This window comes from Carcharodon carcharias, chromosome 2 (genome assembly GCF_017639515.1).
Source record: "Carcharodon carcharias isolate sCarCar2 chromosome 2, sCarCar2.pri, whole genome shotgun sequence".
In the NCBI taxonomy this organism is placed as follows: Eukaryota; Metazoa; Chordata; class Chondrichthyes; order Lamniformes; family Lamnidae; genus Carcharodon; species Carcharodon carcharias.
The window spans coordinates 121,446,348-121,466,737 of NC_054468.1; the positions used below are offsets into that span (position 1 = coordinate 121,446,348).

Here is a 20,390-nt window from a genome sequence, read left to right on the forward strand (position 1 = left end):
TGCTATTCCTGACGCTGCTGTTGCTGCTACTGCTGCTGTCCCTATTGTTGTTCGTGCTGCTGCTTTTGGTGCTGCTGCTGCCAGCTGCTGCAGCTGCTGCTGCTGCTATTGGTACTGCTGCTGCTGTTGCGTCAAGTGCTGGTGGCTGCTGCTGGTGCAGCTGCTGTTGTTACACCTGCTGTTGCTGTAGCTATTGCTGCTACTGATCCTGTTGCTGCTACTGGTCGTGGTGCTGCTGCTGGTACTGCTCTTGTTGTTGCTGCTGGTGTTGCTTCTGTTGCTGCAGATGTAGTTGCTGCTCTTGCTTGTACTGGCGCTGCTGCTCATGCTGTTGCCTCTGCTGTTGCTGGTTCTAGTGCTGCTGATGTTGCTGCTGGTTCTGCTGCTGCTGATACTGTTGCTGCTGCTGTTGCTGCATCTGATATGGCTGCTGCTGTTGCTGCTGTTGCTGTTGCTCATGCTTTGCCTGCTGCTGCTGCTGTTGCTGCTGGTGTTGGTGCTCCTGCTGCTGCTGTTGCTGCTGCTGTTGCTTCAGCTATTGCTGCTACTGATGCTATTGCTGCTACTGGAGGTGTTGCTGCTGCTGGTGCTGCTGATGCTGTTGCTGCTGCTGTTGCTGCAACTGATACTGCTGCTGGTGCTGTTGCTGTTGCTGTTGCAGCTGGTGATGCTGGTGTTCCTGCTGCTGCTGTTGCTGTTGTTGCTGGTGTTGGTACTGCTGCTGCTGGTGGTGTTGGTGCTGCTGTGGCTGCTGCTTTTGCTGGTGCTGCTCTGGCTGTTACTGCTGCTGCTGTTGCTGCTGCTGTTGTCGCTGTTGATGGCGCTGCACTTTCTGTTGCTGGTGTTGCTGATGCTGTTGCTGGTACTGCTGCTGTTGCTGCTGCTGCTGATGCTGTAGTTGCTGCTGCTGCTGTTATTGCTGCTGGTACTGCTGTTGCTGTTGCTGCTGCTATTGCTGATGCTGCTGTTGCTGCTACTGCTGCTGTCCCTATTGTTGTTCGTGCTGCTGCTTTTGGTGCTGCTGCTGCCAGCTGCTGCAGCTGCTGCTGCTGTTGGTACTGCTGCTGCTGTTGCTGCTGCTGTTGCTGTTGCTGGTGCTTTGTCTGCTGCTACTTTTGCTGCCAGTGCTGGTGCTGCTGCTGCTGGTGGCTGCTGCTGTTCTTTCTCCTGCTGTTGCTGTAGCTATTGTTGCTACGAATCCTGTTGCTGCGACTGGTCTTGGTACTGCTGCTGCTGGTGGTGTTGGTGCTGCTGTGGCTGCTGCTTTTGCCTGTGCTGCTCTGGCTCTTACTGCTGCTGCTGTTGCTGGTGCTGTTGCCGCTGTTCATGGCGCTGCTCTTCATGTTGCTGCTGCTGCTGCTGCTGCTGCTGCCATTGCTGCTGTTGCTGCTGCTGGTGATGCTGTAGTTGCTGCTGCTGCTGTTATTGCTGCTGGTACTGCTGTTGCTGTTGCTGCTGCTATTCCTGACGCTGCTGTTGCTGCTACTGCTGCTGTCCCTATTGTTGTTCGTGCTGCTGCTTTTGGTGCTGCTGCTGCCAGCTGCTGCAGCTGCTGCTGCTGCTATTGGTACTGCTGCTGCTGTTGCGTCAAGTGCTGGTGGCTGCTGCTGGTGCAGCTGCTGTTGTTACACCTGCTGTTGCTGTAGCTATTGCTGCTACTGATCCTGTTGCTGCTACTGGTCGTGGCGCTGCTGCTGGTACTGCTCTTGTTGTTGCTGCTGGTGTTGCTTCTGTTGCTGCAGATGTAGTTGCTGCTCTTGCTTGTACTGGCGCTGCTGCTCATGCTGTTGCCTCTGCTGTTGCTGGTTCTAGTGCTGCTGATGTTGCTGCTGGTTCTGCTGCTGCTGATACTGTTGCTGCTGCTGTTGCTGCATCTGATATGGCTGCTGCTGTTGCTGCTGTTGCTGTTGCTCATGCTTTGCCTGCTGCTGCTGCTGTTGCTGCTGGTGTTGGTGCTCCTGCTGCTGCTGTTGCTGCTGCTGTTGCTTCAGCTATTGCTGCTACTGATGCTATTGCTGCTACTGGAGGTGTTGCTGCTGCTGGTGCTGCTGATGCTGTTGCTGCTGCTGTTGCTGCAACTGATACTGCTGCTGGTGCTGTTGCTGTTGCTGTTGCAGCTGGTGATACTGGTGTTCCTGCTGCTGCTGTTGCTGTTGTTGCTGGTGTTGGTACTGCTGCTGCTGGTGGTGTTGGTGCTGCTGTGGCTGCTGCTTTTGCTGGTGCTGCTCTGGCTGTTACTGCTGCTGCTGTTGCTGCTGCTGTTGTCGCTGTTGATGGCGCTGCACTTTCTGTTGCTGGTGTTGCTGATGCTGTTGCTGGTACTGCTGCTGTTGCTGCTGCTGCTGATGCTGTAGTTGCTGCTGCTGCTGTTATTGCTGCTGGTACTGCTGTTGCTGTTGCTGCTGCTATTGCTGATGCTGCTGTTGCTGCTACTGCTGCTGTCCCTATTGTTGTTCGTGCTGCTGCTTTTGGTGCTGCTGCTGCCAGCTGCTGCAGCTGCTGCTGCTGTTGGTACTGCTGCTGCTGTTGCTGCTGCTGTTGCTGTTGCTGGTGCTTTGTCTGCTGCTCCATTGGCTGCGGGTGTTGGTGCTGCTGCTGGTGCTGTAGTTGCTGCTGCTGCTGTTATTGCTGCTGGTACTGCTGTTGCTGTTGCTGCTGCTATTGCTGATGCTGCTGTTGCTGCTACTGCTGCTGTCCCTATTGTTGTTCGTGCTGCTGCTTTTGGTGCTGCTGCTGCCAGCTGCTGCAGCTGCTGCTGCTGTTGGTACTGCTGCTGCTGTTGCTGCTGCTGTTGCTGTTGCTGGTGCTTTGTCTGCTGCTCCATTGGCTGCGGGTGTTGGTGCTGCTGCTGGTGCTTTGGCTGCTGTTGCTCCTGCTGTTGCTGTAGCGATTGCTGCTACTGCTCCTGTTGCTGCTACTGGTGGTGGTGCTGCTGCTGGTGCTGCTCTTGCTGTTGCTGCTGGTTTTGCTGCTGTTGCAGCTCATGTTGTTGCTGATGTTGCTGCTCCTGCTGCTGTTCCTGTTGCTGTTGGTGCTGCTGCCTTTGGTGCTGCTGCTGGTCGTTGCTGCAGCTGCTGCTGCTCTTGGTACTGCTGCTGCTGTTGCGTCCAGTGCTGGTGGCTGCTGCTGGTGTAGCTGTTGTTGTTACTCCTGCTGTTGCTGTAGGTATTGCTGCTACTGATACTGTTGCTGCTACTGGTCGTGGTACTGCTGCTGGTACTGCTCTTGTTGTTACTGCTGGTGTTGCTCCTATTGCTGCAGATGTAGTTGCTGCTGTTGCTGGTACTGGTGCTGCTGCTTATGCTGTTGCTGCTGCTGTTGCTGGTGCTAGTGCTGCTGATGTTGCTGCTTGTTCTGGTGCTGCTGATACTGGTGCTGCTACTGTTGCTGCAAATGATACGGCAGATGCTGCTGCTGCTGCTGCTGCTGCTGGTGCTTTGGCTGCTGCTGCTGCTGCTGTTGCTGCTGGTGTTGGTGCTCTTGCTGCTGCTGTTGTTGCTGCTGTTGCTGCAGCTATTGCTGCTACTGATGCTATTGCTGCTACTGGAGGTGTTGCTGCTGCTGGTGCTGCTGATGCTGTTGCTGCTGCTGTTGCTGCAACTGATACTGCTGCTGGTGCTGTTGCTGTTGCAGCAGGTGATGCTGGTGTTCCTGCTGGTGCTGTTGCTGTTGTTGCTGGTGTTGGTACTCCTGCTGCTGGTGGTGTTGGTGCTGCTCTGGCTGCTGCTTTTGCTGGTGCTGCTCTGGCTGTTACTGCTGCTGCTGTTGCTGCTGCTGTTATCGCTGTTGATGGCGCTGCACTTCCTGTTGCTGGTGTTGCTGCTGCTGTTGCTGGTACTGCTGCTGTTGCTGCTGCTGCTGCTGCCATTGCTGATGTTGCTGCTGCTGGTGATGCTGTAGTTGCTGCTGCTGCTGTTATTGCTGCTGGTACTGCTGTTGCTGTTGCTGCTGCTATTACTGATGCTGCTGTTGCTGCTACTTCTGCTGTCCCTATTGTTGTTCGTGCTCCTGCTTTTGGTGCTGCTACTGCCAGCTGCTGCAGCTGCTGCTGCTGTTGGTACTGCTGCTGATGTTGCTGCTGCTGTTGCTACTGCTGCTGCTGCCATTGCTGCTGTTGCTGCTGCTGGTGATGATGTAGTTGCTGCTGCTGCTGTTATTGCTGCTGGTACTGCTGTTGCAGCTCATGTTATTGCTGCTGTTGCTGCTACTGCTGCTGTTCCTGTTGCTGTCAGCGCTGCTGCTTTTGGTGCTGCTGCTGGTCGTTGCTACAGCTGCTGCTGCTTTTGGTACTGCTGCTGCTGTTGTTGCCAGTGCTGGTGCTGCTGCTGCTGGTGGCTGCTGCTGGTGAAGCTGCTGTTGTTGCTCCTGCTGTTGCTGTAGGTATTGCTGCTACTGATACTGTTGCTGCTACTGGTCGTGGAGCTGCTGCTGGTGCTTCTCTTGCTGTTGCTGCTGGTGTTGCTCCTGTTGCTTCAGATGTAGTTGCTGCGGTTGCTGGTACTGGTACTGCTGCTCATGCTGTTGCCTCTGCTGTTGCTGGTTCTCGTGCTGCTGATGTCGCTGCTGGTTCTGGTGCTGCTGATACTGTTGCTGTTGCTGTTGCTGCAACTGATATGGCTGCTGCTGTTGCTGTTGCTGGTGCTTTGCCTGCTGCTGCTACTGTTGCTGCTGGTGTTGGTGCTCTTGCTGCTGCTGTTGCTGCTGCTGTTGCTGCAGCTATTGCTGCTACGGATGCTATTGCTGCTACTGGTGGTGCTGCTGGTGCTGCTGGTGCTGCTGATGCTGGTGCTGCTGCTGTTGCTGCAACTGATACTGCTGCTGGTGCTGTTGCTGTTGCTGTTGCAGCTGGTGATGCTGGTGTTCCTGCTGGTGCTGTTGCTGTTGTTGCTGGTGTTGGTACTGCTGCTGCTGGAGGTGTTGGTACTGCTGTGGCTGCTGCTTTTGCTGGTGCTGCTCTAGCTGTTACTGCTGCTGCTGTTGCTGCTGCTGTTGCCGCTGTTGATGGCGCTGCTCTCCCTGGTGCTGGTGTTGCTGCTGCTGTTGCTGGTACTGCTGCTGTTGCTGCTGCTGCTGCTGCCATTGCTGCTGTTGCTGCTGCTGGTGATGCTGTAGTTGCGGCTGCTGCTGTTATTGCTGCTGGTACTGCAGTTGCTGTTGCTGCTGCTGGTGCTTTGGCTGCTGCTACTGTTGCTGCCGATGTTGGTGTTGCTGCTGGTGCTTTGGCTGCTGTTGCTCCTGCTGTTGCTGTAGATATTGCTGCAACTGATCCTGTTGCTGCTATTGGTGGTGGTGCTGCTGCTGGTGCTGCTACTGATCCTGTTGCTGCTACTGGTGGTGGTGCTGCTGCTGGTGTTGCTCTTGCTTTTGCTGCTGGTGCTGCTGCTGTTGCTGCTGCTGGTGATGCTGTAGTTACTGCTGCTGCTGTTATTGCTGCTGGTACTGCTGTTGCTGTTGCTGCTGCTATTGCTGATGCTGCTGTTGCTGCTACTGCTGCTGTTCCTGTTGTTGTTGGTGCTGGTGCTGTTGGTACTGCTGCTGCTAGATGCTGCAGCTACTGCTGCTGTTGTTACTGCTGCTGCTGTTGCTGCTGCTGTTGCTGCTGCTGGTGCTTTGGCTGCTGCTACTGTTGCTGCCAGTGCTGGTGCTGCTGCTGCTGTTGGCTGCTGCTGGTGCAGCTGCTGTTGTTTCTCCTGCTGTTGCGGTAGCTATTGTTGCTACTGATCCTGTTTTCTGCTACAAGTCTTGGTACTGCTGCTGCTGGTGGTGTTGGTGCTGCTGTGGCTGCTGCTTTTGCTGGTGCTGCTCTGGCTGTTAGTGCTGCTGCTGTTGCTGCTGCTGTTGCCGCTTTTGATGGCGCTGCTCTTCCTGTTGCTGCTGTTGCTGCTGCTGCTGCTGCCATTGCTGCTGTTGCTGCTGCTGGTGATGCTGTAGTTGCTGCTGCTGCTGTTATTGCTGCTGGTAATGCTGTTGCTGTTGCTGCTGCTATTGCTGATGCTGCTGTTGCTGCTACTGCTGCTGTCCCTAAAGTTGTTCGTGCTGCTGCTTTTGGTGCTGCTGCTGCCAGCTGCTGCAGCTGCTGCTGCTGTTGGTACTGCTGCTGCTGTTGCTGCTGCTGTTGCTGTTGCTGGTGCTTTGGCTGCTGCTACATTTGCTGCCGGTGTTGGTGCTGCTGCTGGTGCTTTGGCTGCTGTTGCTCCTGCTGTTGCTGTAGCTATTGCTGCTACTGATCCTGTTGCTGCTACTGGTGGTGGTGCTGCTGCTGGTGCTGCTCTTGCTGTTGCTGCTGGTGTTGCTGCTGTTGCTGCTGCCGGTGATGCTGTAGTTGCTGCTGCTGCTGCTATTGCTGATGCTGCTGTTGCTGCTACTGCTGCCGTCCCTATTGTTGTTCGTGCTGCTGCTGTTGCTGCTGCTGCTGCTAGCTTCTGTAGCTGCTGGTGCTGTTGGTACTGCAGCTGCTGTTGCTGCTGCTGTTTCTGTTGCTGGTGCTTTGGCTGCTGCTACTGTTGCTGCCGGTGTTGTTGCTGCTAATGGTGCAGCTGCTGCTGTTGCTCCTGCTGTTGCTCTAGCTATTGCTGCTACTGATCCTTTTGCTGCTACTGGTGGTGGTGCTGCTGCTGGTGGATGCTGCTGGTGCAGCTGCTGTTGTTTCTCCTGCTGTTGCTGTAGCTATTGTTGCTACTGATCCTGTTGCTGCTACTGGTCTTGATACTGCTGCTGCTGGTGGTGTTAGTGCTGCTGTGGCTGCTGCTTTTGCTGGTGCTGCTCTGGCTGTTACTGCTGCTGCTGTTGCTGCTGCTGTTGCCGCTGTTGATGGCGCTGCTCTTCCTGTTGCTGCTGTTGCTGGTGCTGCTGCTGCCATTGCTGCTGTTGCTGCTGCTGGTAATGCTGTAGTTGCTGCTGCTGCTGTTATTGCTGCTGCTACTGCTGTTGCTGTTGCTGCTGCTATTGCTGATGCTGCTGTTGCTGCTACTGCTGCTGTCCCTATTGTTGTTCGTGCTGCTGCTTTTGGTGCTGCTGCTGCCAGCTGCTGCAGCTGCTGCTGCTGTTGGTACTGCTGCTGCTGTTGCTGCTGCTGTTGCTGTTGCTGGTGCCTTGCCTGCTGCTAATGTTGCTGCTGCTGTTGCTGCAGCTATTGCTGCTACTGATGCTATTGCTGCTACTGGTCGTGCTGCTGCTGCTGGTGCTGCTGATGCTGGTGCTGCTGCTGTGGCTGCAACTGATACTGCTGCTGGTGCTGTTGCTGTTGCTGCTGCAGCTGGTGATGCTGGTGTTCCTGCTGGTGCTGTTGCTGTTGTTGCTGGTGTTGGTACTGCTGCTGCTGGTGGTGTTGGTGCTGCTGTGGAGCTGCTTTTGCTGGTGCTGCTCTAGCTGTTACTGCTGCTGCTGTTCCTGCTGCTGTTGCCGCTGTTGAGGGTGCTGCTGTTCCTGTTGCTGGTGTTGCTGCTGCTGTTGCTGGTAATGCTGCTGTTGCTGCTGCTGCTGCCATTGCTGCTGTTGCTGCTGCTGGTGATGCTGTAGTTGCTGCTGCTGCTGTTATTGCTGCTGGTACTGCTGTTGCTGCTGCTGGTGCTTTTGCTGCTGCTACTGTTGCTGCCAGTGCTGGTGCTGCTGCTGCTGGTGGCTGCTGCTGGTGCACCTGCTCTTGTATCTCCTGCTGTTGCTGTAGCTATTGTTGCTACTGAACCTATTGCTGCGACTGGTCTTGGTACTGCTGCTGCTGGTGGTGTTGGTGCTGCTGTGGCTGCTGCTTTTGCTGGTGCTGCTCTGGCTCTTACTGCAGCTGCTGTTGCTGCTGCTGTTGCCGCTGTTGATGGCGCTGCTCTTCCTGTTGCTGCTGTTGCTGCTGCTGCTGCTGCCATTGCTGCTGTTGCTGCTGCTGCTGATGCTGTAGTTGCTGCTGCTGCTGTTATTGCTGCTGCTACTGCTGTTGCTGTTGCTGCTGCTATTGCTGATGCTGCTGTTGCTGCTACTGCTGCTGTCCCTATTGTTGTTCGTTCAGCTGCTTTTGGTGCTGCTGCTGCCAGCTGCTGCAGCTGCTGCTGCTGTTGGTACTGCTGCTGCTGTTGCTGCTCCTGTTGCTGGTGCTGGTGCCTTGCCTGCTGCAACTGTTGCTGCCGGAGTTGGTGCTGCTGCTGGTGCTTTGGCTGCTGTTGCTCCTGCTGTTGCTGTAGCTATTGCTGCGACTGATCCTGTTGCTGCTACTGGTGGTGGTGCTGCTGCTGGTGCTGATCTTGCTCTTGCTTCTGGTCTTGCTGCTGTTGCTGCTGCTGGTGATGCTGTAGTTGCTGCTGCTGCTGTTATTGCTGCTGGTACTGCTGTTGCTGTTGCTGCTGCTATTGCTGATGCTGCTGTTGCTGCTACTGCTGCTGTCCCTATTGTTGTTCGTGCTGCTGCTGTTGGTGCTGCTGCTGCTAGCTGCTGTAGCTACTGGTGCTGTTGCTACTGCTGCTGCTGTTGCTGCTGCTGTTGCTGTTGCTGGTTCTTTGGCTGCTGGTCTTGTTGCTGCCGGTGTTTGTGCTGCTGCTGGTGCTTTGGCTGCTGTTGCTCCTGCTGTTGCTGTAGCTATTGCTGCTACTGATCCTGTTGCTGCTACTGGTGGTGGTGCTGCTGCTGGTGCTGCTCTTGCTGTTGCTGCTGGTGATGCTGCTGTTGCTGCTGCTGGTGATGCTGTAGTTGCTGCTGCTGCTGTTATTGCTGCTGCTACAGCTGTTGCTGTTGCTGCTGCTATTGCTGATGCTGCTGTTGCTGCTACTGCTTCTGTCCCTATTGTTGTTTCTGCTGCTGCTGTTGGTGCTGCTGCTGTTAGCTGCTGTAGCTAATGGTGCTGTTGGGACTGCTGAAGCTGTTGCTGCTGCTGTTGCTTTTGCTGATTTTTTGGCTGCTGCTCTTGTTGCTGCCGGTGTTTGTGCTGCTGCTGGTGCTTTGTCTGCTGTTGCTCCTGCTGTAGCTGTAGCTATTGCTGCTACTGATCCTGATGCTGCTACTGGTGGTGGTGCTGCTGCTGGTGCTGCTCTTGCTGTTCCTGCTGGTGTTGCTGCTGTTGCTGCTGCTGGTGATGCTGTAGTTGATGCTGCTGCTGTTATTGCTGTTGGTACTGCTGTTGCTGTTGCTGCTGCTATTGCTGATGCTGCTGTTGCTGCGACTGCTGCTGTCCCTATTGTTGTTCGTGCTGCTGCTGTTGCTGCTGCTGCTGCTAGCTGCTGTAGCTGCAGGTGCTGTTGGTACCGCTGCTGCTGTTGCTGCTGCTGTTTCTGTTGCTGGTGCTTTGGCTGCTGCTACTGTTGCTGCCGGTGTTGGTGCTGCTGCTGGTCCAGCTGCTGCTGTTGCTCCTGCTGTTGCTGTAGCTATTGCTGCTACTGATTCTTTTGCTGCTACTGGTGGTGGTGCTGCTGCTGGTGGCTGCTGCTGGTGCAGCTGCTGTTGTTTCTCCTGCTGTTGCTGTAGCTATTGTTGCTACTGATCCTGTTGCTGCTACTGGTCTTGATACTGCTGCTGCTGGTGGTGTTGGTGCTGCTGTGACTGCTGCTTTTGCTGGTGCTGCTCTGGCTGTTAGTGCTGCTGCTGTTGCTGCTGCTGTTGCCGCTGTTGATGGCGCTGCTCTTCCTGTTGCTGCTGTTGCTGGTGCTGCTGCTGCCATTGCTGCTGTTGCTGCTGCTGGTGATGCTGTAGTTGCTGCTGCTGCTGTTATTGCTGCTTGTACTGCTGTTGCTGTTGCTGCTGCTATTGCTGATGCTGCTGTTGCTGCTACTGCTGCTGTCTTTATTGTTGTTCGTGCTGCTGCTTTTGGTGCTGCTGCTGCCAGCTGCTGCAGCTGCTGCAGCTGTTGGTACTGCTGCTGCTGTTGCTGCTGCTGTTGCTGTTGCTGGTGCCTTGCCTGCTGCTACTGTTGCTGCCGGTGTTGGTGCTGCTGCTGGTGCTTTGGCTGCTGTTGCTCCTGCTGTTGCTGTAGCTATTGCTGCTACTGATCCTGTTGCTGCTACTGGTGGTGGTGCTGCTGCTGGTGCTGCTCTTGCTGTTCCTGCTGGTGTTGCTGCTGTTGCTGCTGCTGGTGATGCTGTAGTTGCTGCTGCTGTTGTTATTGCTGCTGCTACTGCTGTTGCTGTTGATGCTGCTATTGCTGATGCTGCTGTTGATGCTACTGCTGCTGTCCCTATTGTTGTTTCTGCTGCTGCTGTTGGTGCTGCTGCTGCTAGCTGCTGTAGCTACAGGTGCTGTTGGTACTGCTGCTGCTGTTTCTGCTGCTGTTGCTTTTGCTGGTTTTTTGGCTGCTGCTCTTGTTGCTGCCGGTGTTTGTGCTGCTGCTGGTGCTTTGTCTGCTGTTGCTCCTGCTGTTGCTGTAGCTATTGCTGCTACTGATCCTGATGCTGCTACTGGTGGTGGTGCTGCTGCTGGTGCTGCTCTTGCTCTTGCTGCTGGTGTTGCTGCTGTTGCTGCTGCTGGTGACGCTGTAGTTGCTGCTGTTGCTGTTATTGCTGCTGGTACTGCTGTTGCTGTTGCTGCTGCTATTGCTGATGCTGCTGTTGCTGCTACTGCTACTGTCCCTATTGTTGTTCGTGCTGCTGCTGTTGGTGCTGCTGCTGCTAGCTGCTGTAGCTACTGGTGCTGTTGGTACTGTTGCTGCTGTTGCTGCTGTTGTTGCTGTTGCTGGTTCTTTGGCTGCTGCTCTTGTTGCTGCCGGTGTTTGTGCTGCTGCTGGTGCTTTGGCTGCTGTTGATCCTGCTGTTGCTGTAGCTATTGCTGCTACTGATCCTGTTGCTGCTACTGGTGGTGGTGCTGCTGCTGGTGCTGCTCTTGCTGTTGCTGCTGGTGTTGCTGCTGTTGCAGCTCATGTTTTTGCTGCTGTTGCTGCTACTGCTGCTATTCCTGTTGCTGTCGGCGCTGCTGCTTTTGGTGCTGCTGCTGGTCGTTGCTGCAGCTGCTGCTGCTGTTGGTACTGCTGCTGCTGTTGTTGCCAGTGTTGGTGCTGCTGCTGCTGGTGGCTGCTGCTGGTGAAGCTGCTGTTGTTGCTCCTGCTGTTGCTGTAGGTATTGCTGCTGCTGATACTGTTGCTGCTACTGGTCGTGGAGCTGCTGCTGGTGCTGCTCTTGCTGTTGCTGCTGTTGTTGCTCCTGTTGCTGCAGATGTAGTTGCTGCTGTTGCTGGTACTGGCGCTGCTGCTCATGCTGTTGCCACTGCTGTTGCTGGTTCTAGTGCCTCTGATGTTGCTGCTGGTTCTGCTGCTGCTGATACTGTTGCTGCTGCTGTTGCTGCATCTGATATGGCTGCTGCTGTTGCTGCTGTTGCTGTTGCTGGTGCTTTGCCTGCTGCTGCTGCTGTTGCTGCTGCTGTTGGTGCTCCTGCTGCTGCTGCTGCTGTTGCTGCAACTGATACTGCTGCTGGTGCTGTTGCTGTTGCTGTTGCAGCTGGTGATGCTGGTGTTCCTGCTGGTGCTGTTGCTGTTGTAGCTGGTGTTGGTTCTGCTGCTGCTGGTGGTGTTGGTGCTGCTGTGGCTGCTGCTTTTGCTGGTGCAGCTCTAGCTGTTACTGCAGCTGCTGTTCCTACTGCTGTTGCCGCTGTTGATGTCGCTGCTCTTCCTGTTGCTGGTGTTGCTGCTGCTGTTGCTGGTACTGCTGCTGTTGCTGCTGCTGCTGCTGCCATTGCTGCTGTAGCTGCTGCTGGTGATGCTATAGTTGCTGCTGCAGCTGTTATTGCTGCTGGTACTGCTGTTGCTGTTGCTGCTGCTATTGCTGATGCTGCTGTTGCTGCTACTGCTGCTGATCCTGTTGTTGTTGGTGGTGCTGCTGTTGGTGCTGCTGCTGCTTGCTGCTGCAGCTGCTGCTGCTGTTGGTACTGCTGCTGCTGTTGCTGCTGCTGTTGCAGTTGCTTGTGCTTTGGATGCTGCTACTGTTGCTGCCGGTGTTAGTGTTGCTGCCGGTGCTTTGGCTGCTGTTGCTCCTGCTGTTGCTGTAGATATTGCTGCAACTGATCCTGTTGCTGCTACTGGTGGTGGTGCTGCTGCTGGTGCTGCTACTGATCCTGTTGCTGCAACTGGTGGTGGTGCTGCTGCTGGTGCTGCTCTTGCTGTTGCTGCTGGTGTTGCTGCTGTTGCTGCTGCTGGTGATGCTGTAGTTGCTGCTGCTGCTGTTATTGCTACTGGTACTGCTGTTGCAGTTGCTGCTGCTATTGCTGATGCTACTGTTGCTGCTACTGCTGCTGTTCCTGTTGTTGTTGGTGCAGGTGCTGTTGGTACTGCTGCTGCTAGCTGCTGCAGCTGCTGCTGCTGTTCGTACTGCTGCTGCTGTTGCTGCTGCTGTTGCTGCTGCTGTTGCTTTTGCTGCTGCTACTGTTGCTGCCAGTGCTGGTGCTGCTGCTGCTGGTGGCAGCTGCTGGTGCACCTGCTCTTGTATCTCCTGCTGTTGCTGTAGCTATTGTTGCTACTGAACCTGTTGCTGCGACTGGTCTTGGTACTGCTGCTGCTGGTGGTGTTGGTGCTGCTGTGGCTGCTGCTTTTGCTGGTGCTGCTTTGGCTCTTACTGCTGCTGCTGTTGCTGCTGCTGTTGCCGCTGTTGATGGCGCTGCTCTTCCTGTTGCTGCTGTTGCTGCTGCTGCTGCTGCCATTGCTGCTGTTGCTGCTGCTGCTGATTCTGTAGTTGCTGCTGCTGCTGTTATTGCTGCTGGTACTGCTGTTGCTGTTGCTGCTGCTATTGCTGATGCTGCTGTTGCTGCTACTGCTGCTGTCCCTATTGTTGTTCGTGCTGCTGCTTTTGGTGCTGCTGCTGCCAGCTGCTGCATCTGCTGCTGCTGTTGGTACTGCTGCTGCTGTTGCTGCTGCTGTTGCTGCTGCTGGTGCTTTGGCTGCTGCTACATTTGCTGCGGGTGTTGGTGCTGCTGCTGGTGCTTTGGCTGCTGTTGCTCCTGCTGTTGCTGTAGCTATTGCTGCTATTGATCCTGTTGCTGCTACTGGTGGTGGTGCTGCTGCTGGTGCTGCTCTTGCTGTTGCTGCTGGTGTTGCTGCTGTTGCTGCTGCTGGTGATGCTGTAGTTGCTGCTGCTGCTGTTATTGCTGTTGGTACTGCTGTTGCTGTTGCTGCTGCTAATGCTGATGCTGCTGTTGCTGCTACTGCTGCCGTCCCTATTGCTGATCGTGCTGCTGCTGTTGGTGCGGCTGCTGCTAGCTGCTGTAGCTACTGGTGCTGTTGGTACTGCTGCTGCTGTTGCTGCTGCTGTTTCTGTTGCTGGTGCTTTGGCTGCTGCTTCTGTTGCTGCCGGTGTTGGTGCTGCTGCTGGTGCAGCTGCTGCTGTTGCTCCTGCTGTTGCTGTAGCTATTGCTGCTACTGCTCCTGTTGCTGCTACTGGTGGTGGTGCTGCTGCTGGTGCTGCTCTTGCTGTTGCTGCTGGTTTTGCTGCTGTTGCAGCTCATGTTGTTGCTGCTGTTGCTGCTCCTGCTGCTGTTCCTGTTGCTGTTGGTGCTGCTGCCTTTGGTGCTGCTGCTGGTCGTTGCTGCACCTGCTGCTGCTGTTGGTACTGCTGCTGCTGTTGCGTCCAGTGCTGGTGGCTGCTGCTGGTGCAGCTGCTGTTGTTACTCCTGCTGTTGCTGTAGCTATTGCTGCTACTGATCCTGTTGCTGCTACTGGTCATGGTGTTGCTGCTGGTACTGCTCTTGTTGTTGCTGCTGGTGTTGCTCCTGTTGCTGCAGATGTAGTTCCTGCTGTTGCTGGTACTGGTGCTTCTGCTCATGCTGTTGCCTCTGCTGTTGCTGGTGCTAGTGCTGCTCATGTTGCTGCTGGTTCTGGTGCTGCTGATACTGGTGCGGCTGCTGTTGCTGCAAATAATACGGCTGATGCTGCTGCTGCTGCTGCTGTTGCTGGTGCTTTGGCTGCTGCTGCTGCTGCTGTTGCTGCTGGTGTTGGTGCTTCTGCTGCTGCTGTTGTTGCTGCTGTTGCTGCAGCTATTGCTGCTACTGATGCTATTGCTGCTACTGGAGGTGCTGCTACTGCTGGTGCTGCTGAAGCTGTTGCTGCTGCTGTTGCTGCAACTGATACTGCTGCTGGTGCTGTTGCTGTTGCTGCTGCAGCTGGTGATGCTGGTGTTCCTGCTGGTGCTGTTGCTGTTGTTGCTGGTGTTGGTACTGCTGCTGCTGGTGTTGTTGGTGCTGCTGTGGCTGCTGCTTTTGCTGGTGCTGCTCTGGCTGTTACTGCTGCTGCTGTTGCTGCTGCTGTTGTCGCTGTTGATGGCGCTGCACTTCCTGTTGCTGATGTTGCTGCTGGTACTGCTGCTGTTGCTGCTGCTGCTGCTGCCATTGCTGATGTTGTTGCTGCTGGTGGAGCTGTAGTTGCGGCTGCTGATGTTATTGCTGCTGGTACTGCTGTTGCTGTTGCTGCTGCTATTACTGATGCTGCTGTTGCTGCTACTTCTGCTGTCCCTATTGTTCTTGTGCTCCTGCTTTTGGTGCTGCTACTGCCAGCTGCTGCAGCTGCTGCTGCTGTTGGTACTGCTGCTGATGTTGCTGCTGCTGTTGCTACTGTTGCTGCTGCCATTGCTGCTGTTGCTGCTGCTGGTGATGATGTAGCTGCTGCTGCTGCTGTTATTGCTGCTGGTACTGCTGTTGCTGTTGCTGCTGCTATTGCTGATGCTTCTGTTGCTGCTACTGCTGCTGACCCTATTGTTGTTCGTGCTGCTGCTTTTGGTGCTGCTGCTGCCAGCTGCTGCAGCTGCTGCTGCTCTTGGTACTGCTGCTGCTGTTGCTGCTGCTGTTGCTGTTGCTGGTGCTTTGCCTGCTGCTACTTTTGCTGCCAGTGTTAGTGCTGCTGCTGGTGCTTTGGCTGCTGTTGCTCCTGCTGCTGCTGTAGCTATTGCTGCTACTGATCATGTTGCTGCTGCTGGTGGTGGTGCTGCTGCTGGTGCTGCTCTTGCTGTTGCTGCTGGTGTTGCTGAAGTTCCTGCTGCTGGTGATGCTGCAGTTGCTGCTGCTGCTGTTATTGCTGCTGGTACTGCTGTTGCTGATGCTGCTGCTATTGCTGATGCTGCTGTTCCTGTTGTTGTTGGTGCTGCTGCTGTTGGTGCTGCTGCTTCTAGTTGCTGCAAATGCTGCTGCTGTTGGTACTGCTGCTGCTGTTGCTGTTGCTGGTGCTTTGGCTGCTGCTACTGTTGCTGCCAGTGCTGTTGCTGCTGCTGCTGGTGGCTGCTGCTGGTGCAGCTGCTGTTGTTGCTCCTGTTGTTGCTGTAGCTATTGTTGCTACTGATCCTGTTGCTGCTACTGGTCTTGGTGCCGCTGCTGGTGCTGCTCTTGCTGTTGCTGCTGGTGTTGCTCCTGTTGCTGCAGATGTAGTTGCTGCTGTTGCTGGTACTGGTGCTGCTGCTTATGCTGTTGCTGCTGCTGTTGCTGGTGCTAGTGCTGCTGATGTTGCTGCTGGTTCTGGTGCTGCTGATACTGGTGCTGCTGCTGTTGCTGCAACTGATACGGCTGCTGCTGCTGCTGTTGTTTCTGTAGCTGGTGCTTTGGCTGCTGCTGCTGCTGTTGCTGCTGGTGTTGGTGCTCCTGCTGCTGCTGTTGCTGCTGCTGTTGCTGCAGCTATTGCTGCTACTGATGCTATTGCTGCTACTGGTGGTGCTGGTGCTGCTGGTGCTGCTGATGCTGGTGCTGCTGCTGTTGCTGCAACTGATACTGCTGCTGGTGCTGTTGCTGTTGCTGTTGCAGCTGGTGATGCTGGTGTTCCTGCTGGTGCTGTTGCTGTTGTTGCTTGTGTTGGTACTGCTGCTGCTGGTGGTGTTGGTGCTACTGTGGCTGCTGCTTTTGCTGGTGCTGAACTGCCTGTTACTGCTGCTGCTGTTGCTGCTGCTGTTGCCGCAGTTGATGGCGCTGCTCTTCCTGTTGCTGCTGTAGCTGCTGCTGCTGCTGCCATTGCTGCTGTTGCTGCTGCTGCTGATGCAGTAGTTGCTGTTGCTGCTGTTATTGCTGCTGGTACTCCTATTGCTGTTGCTGCTGCTATTGCTGATGCTGCTGTTGCTGCTACTGCTGCTGTCCCTATTGTTGTTCGTGCTGCTGCTGTTGCTGCTGCTGTTGCTGTTGCTGGTGCTTTGGCTGCTGATACTATTGCTGCTACTGTTGCTGCCAGTGTTGGTGCTGCTGCTGGTGCTTTGGCTGCTGTTGCTCCTGCTGTTGCTGTAGCTATTGCTGCTACTGATCCTGTTGCTGCTACTGGTGGTGGTGCTGCTGCTGGTGCTGCTCTTGCTGTTGCTGCTGGTGTTGCAGCTGTTGCTCCTGCTGGTGATGCTGTAGTTGCTGCTGCTGCTGTTATTGCTGCTGTTGCTGCTGCTGGTGATGCTGTAGTTGCTGCAGCTGCTGCTGCTGTTGGTACTGCTGCTGCTGTTGCTGCTGCTGTTGCTGTTGCTGGTGCTTTGCCTGCTGCTACTGTTGCTGCCGGTGTTTGTGCTGCTGCCGGTGTTTTGGCTGCTGTTGCTCCTGCTGCTGCTGTAGCTATTTCTGCTACTGATCCTGTTGCTGCTGCTGGTGGTGGCGCTGCTGATGGTGCGGCTACTGATCCTGCTCCTGCTACTGGTCGTGGTGCTGCTGCTGGTGCTGCTCTTGCTGTTGCTGCTGGTGTTGCTGAAGTTGCTGCAGCTGGTGATGCTATAGTTGCTGCTGCTGCTGTTATTTCTGCTAATACTGCAGTTGCTGATGCTGCTGCTATTGCTGATGTGCTGGTCCTGTTGTTGTTGGTGCTGCAGCTGTTGGTGCTGCTGCTTCTAGTTGCTGCAGCTGCTGGTGCTGTTGATACTGCTGCTGCTGTTGCTGCTACTGTTGCTGCCAGTGCTGCTGCTGCTGCTGCTGGTGGCTTCTGCTGGTGCAGCTGCTGTTGTTGCTCCTGCTGTTCCTGTAGCTATTGTTGCTAGTGATCCTGTTGCTGCTACTGGTGGTGGTGCTGCTGCTGGTGCTGCTCTTGCTGTAACTGCTGGTGTTGCTCCTGTTGCTGCAGATGTAGTTGCTGCTGTTGCTGGTACTGGTGCTGCTGCTTATGCTGTTGCTGCTGCTGTTGCTGGTTTTAGTGCTGCTGATGTTGCTGCTGGTTCTGGTGCTGCTGATACTGTTGCTGCTGCTGTTGCTGCAACTGATACGGCTGCTGCTGCTGCTGTTGTTGCTGTAGCTGGTGCTTTGGCTGCTGCTGCTGCTGTTGCTGCTGGTGTTGGTGCTCCTGCTGCTGCTGTTGCTGCTGCTGTTACTGCAGCTATTGCTGCTACTGATGCTATTGCTGCTACTGGTGGTGCTGCTGCTGCTGGTGCTACTGATTCTGGTGCTGCTGCTGTTGCTGCAACTGATACTGCTGCTGGTGCTGGTGCTGTTGCTGTTGCAGCTGGTCATGCTGGTGTTCCTGCTGGTGCAGTTGCTGTTGTTGCTGGTGTTGGTACTGCTGCTGCTGGTGGTGTTGGTGCTACTGTGGCTGCTGCTTTTGCTGGTGCTGCTCTGGCTGTTACTGCTGCTGCTGTTGCTGCTGCTGTTGCCGCTGTTGATGGCGCTGCTCTTCCTGTTGCTGCTGTTGCTGCTGCTGCTGCTGCCATTGCAGCTGTTGCTGCTGCTGGTGATGCTGTAGTTGCTGCTGCTACTGTTATTGCTGCTGCTACTGCTGTTGCTGTTGCTGCTGCTATTGCTGATGCTGCTGTTGCTGCTACTGCTGCTGTCCCTATTGTTGTTCATGCTGCTGCTTTTGGTGCTGCTGCTGCCAGCTGCTGCAGCTGCAGCTGCTGCTGGTACTGCTGCTGCTGTTGCTGCTGCTGTTTCTGTTGCTGGTGCCTTGCCTGCTGCTACTGTTGCTGCCGGTGTTGGTGCTGCTGCTGGTGCTTTGGCTGCTGTTGCTCCTGCTGTTGCTGTAGCTATTGCTGCTACTGATCCTGTTGCTGCTACTGGTGGTGGTGCTGCTGCTGGTGCTGCTCTTGCTGTTGCTGCTGGTGTTGCTGCTGTTGCAGCTCATGTTTTTGCTGCTGTTGCTGCTACTGCTGCTGTTCCTGTTGCTGTCGGCGCTGCTGCTTTTGGTGCTGCTTCTGGTCTTTGCTGCAGCTGCTGCAGCTGTTGGTACTGCTGCTGCTGTTGTTGCCAGTGCTGGTGCTGCTGCTGCTGGTGGCTGCTGCTGGTGAAGCTGCGGTTGTTGCTCCTGCTGTTGCTGTAGGTATTGCTGCTACTGATACTGTTGCTGCTACTGGTCGTGGAGCTGCTGATAGTGCTGCTCTTGCTGTTGCTGCTGGTGTTGCTCCTGTTGCTGCAGATGTAGTTGCTGCTGTTGCTGGTACTGGCGCTGCTGCTCATGCTGTTGCCTCTGCTTTTGCTGGTTCTAGTGCTGCTGATGTTGCTGCTGGTTCTGCTGCTGCTGATACTGTTGCTGCTGCTGTTGCTGCATCTGATATGGCTGCTGCTGTTGCTGCTGTTGCTGTTGCTGGTGCATTGCCTGCTGCTGCTGCTGTTGCTGCTGCTGCTGATGCTGTAGTTGCTGTTGCTGCTGTTATTGCTGCTGGTACTCCTATTGCTGTTGCTGCTGCTATTGCTGATGCTGCTGTTGCTGCTACTGCTGTTGTCCCTATTGTTGTTCGTGCTGCTGCTTTTGGTGCTGCTGCTCTCAGCTGCTGCAGCTGCTGCTGCTGTTGGTACTGCTGCTGCTGTTGCTGCTGCTGCTGCTGTTGCTGGTGCTTTGGCTGCTGATACGGTTGCTGCTACTGTTGCTGCCTGTGTTGGTGCTGCTGCTGGTGCTTTGGCTGCTGTTGCTCCTGCTGTTGCTGCAGCTATTGCTGCTACTGATCCTGTTGCTGCTACTGGTGGTGGTGCTGCTGCTGGTGCTGCTCTTGCTGTTGCTGCTGGTGTTGCTGCTGTTGCTGCTGCTGGTGATGCTGTAGTTGATGCTGCTGCTGTTATTGCTGCTGTTGCTGCTGCTGGTGATGCTGTATTTGCTGCAGCTGCTGCTGCTGTTGGTACTGCTGCTGCTGTTGCTGCTGCTGTTGCTGTTGCTGGTGCTTTGCCTGCTGCTACTGTTGCTGCCGGTGTTTGTGCTGCTGCCGGTGCTTTGGCTGCTGTTGCTCCTGCTGCTGCTGCAGCTATTTCTGCTACTGATCCTGTTGCTGCTGCTGGCGGTGGCGCTGCTGCTGGTGCTGCTACTGATCCAGTTCCTGCTACTGGTCGTGGTGCTGCTGCTGGTGCTGCTCTTGCTGTTGCTGCTGGTGTTGCTGAAGTTGCTGCTGCTGGTGATGCTGTAGTTCCTGCTGCTGCTGTTATTGCTGATGCTGCTGTTCCTGCTACTGCTGCTGTTCCTGTTGTTGTTGGTGCTGCTGCTGCTGTTGCTGCTGCTGTTGCTGGTGCTGGTGCTTTGGCTGCTGCTACTGTTGCTGCCAGTGCTGGTGCTACTGCTGCTGGTGGCTGCTCCTGGTGCAGCTGCTGTTGTTGCTCCTGCTGTTGTTGTAGCTACTTATGCTACTGATCCTGTTGCTGCTACTGGTCGTGGTGCTGCTGCTGGTGCCGCTCTTGCTGTTGCTGCTGGTGTTGCTCCTGTTGCTGCAGATGTAGTGGCTGCTGTTGCTGGTACTGGTGCTGCTGCTTATGCTGTTGCTGCTGCTGTTGCTGGTGCTAGTGCTGCTGATGTTGCTGCAACTGATACGGCTGCTGCTGCTGCTGTTGTTCCGTTGCTGGTGCTTTGCCTGCTGCTGCTGCTGTTGCTGCTGGTGTTGGCGCTCCTGCTGCTGCTGTTGCTGCTGCTGTTGCTGCAGCTATTGCTGCTACTGATGCTATTGCTGCTACTGGTCGTGCTGCCGCTGCTGGTGCTGCTGATGCTGGTGCTTCTGCTGTTGCTGCAACTGATACTGCTGCTGGTGCTGTTGCTGTTCCTGTTGCTGTTGCAGCTGGTGATGCTGGTGTTCCTGCTGGTGCTGTTGCTGTTGTTGCTGGTGTTGGTACTGCTGCTGCTGGTGGTGTTGGTGCTGCTGTGGCTGCTGCTTTTGCTGGTGCTGCTCTGGCTGTTACTGCTGCTGCTGCTGTTGCCGCTGTTGATGGCGCTGCTCTTCCTGTTGCTGGTGTTGCTGCTGCTGTTGCTGGTACTGCTGCTGCTGCTGGTGTTGCTGCTGTTGCTGCTGCTGGTGATGCTGTAGTTGCTGCTGCTGCTGTTATTGCTGCTGGTAAAGCTGTTGCTGTTGCTGCTGCTATTGCTGATGCTGCTGTTGCTGCTACTGCTGCCGTCCCTATTGTTGTTCGTGCTGCTGCTTTTGGTGCTGCTGCTGCTAGCTGCTGTAGCTGCTGGTGCTGTTGTTACTGCTGCTGCGGATGCTACTGCTGTTTCTGTTGCTGGTGCTTTGGCTGCTGCTACTGTTGCTGCCGGTGTTGGTGCTGCTGCTGGTGCAGCTGCTGCTGTTGCTCCTGCTGTTGCTGTAGCTATTGCTGCT

General features: G+C 55.3%; 1 protein-coding gene and 3 pseudogenes across 1 annotated transcript; all 4 read right to left on the reverse strand.

Annotated features, from left to right (window-relative positions):
* Positions 1-4,962: 4,962 nt before the first annotated feature.
* LOC121288180 lies at positions 4,963-6,875 on the reverse strand (annotated as a pseudogene).
* Positions 6,876-13,772: 6,897 nt separating this feature from the next.
* Positions 13,773-14,624, reverse strand: LOC121291926 (G-box-binding factor-like; the record flags this gene model as incomplete). Its single annotated transcript, XM_041213606.1, is given in 3 exon segments — positions 13,773-14,025; positions 14,063-14,351; positions 14,567-14,624. Coding segments are annotated over 3 exon segments (600 nt in total), but the record flags the coding sequence as incomplete, so codon positions are not given.
* Positions 14,625-18,385: 3,761 nt separating this feature from the next.
* On the reverse strand, positions 18,386-18,947 carry LOC121291962 (annotated as a pseudogene).
* A 520-nt stretch (positions 18,948-19,467) lies between these two features.
* Positions 19,468-20,390, reverse strand: part of LOC121288187 — a 30,401-nt pseudogene continuing 29,478 nt past the window's right edge.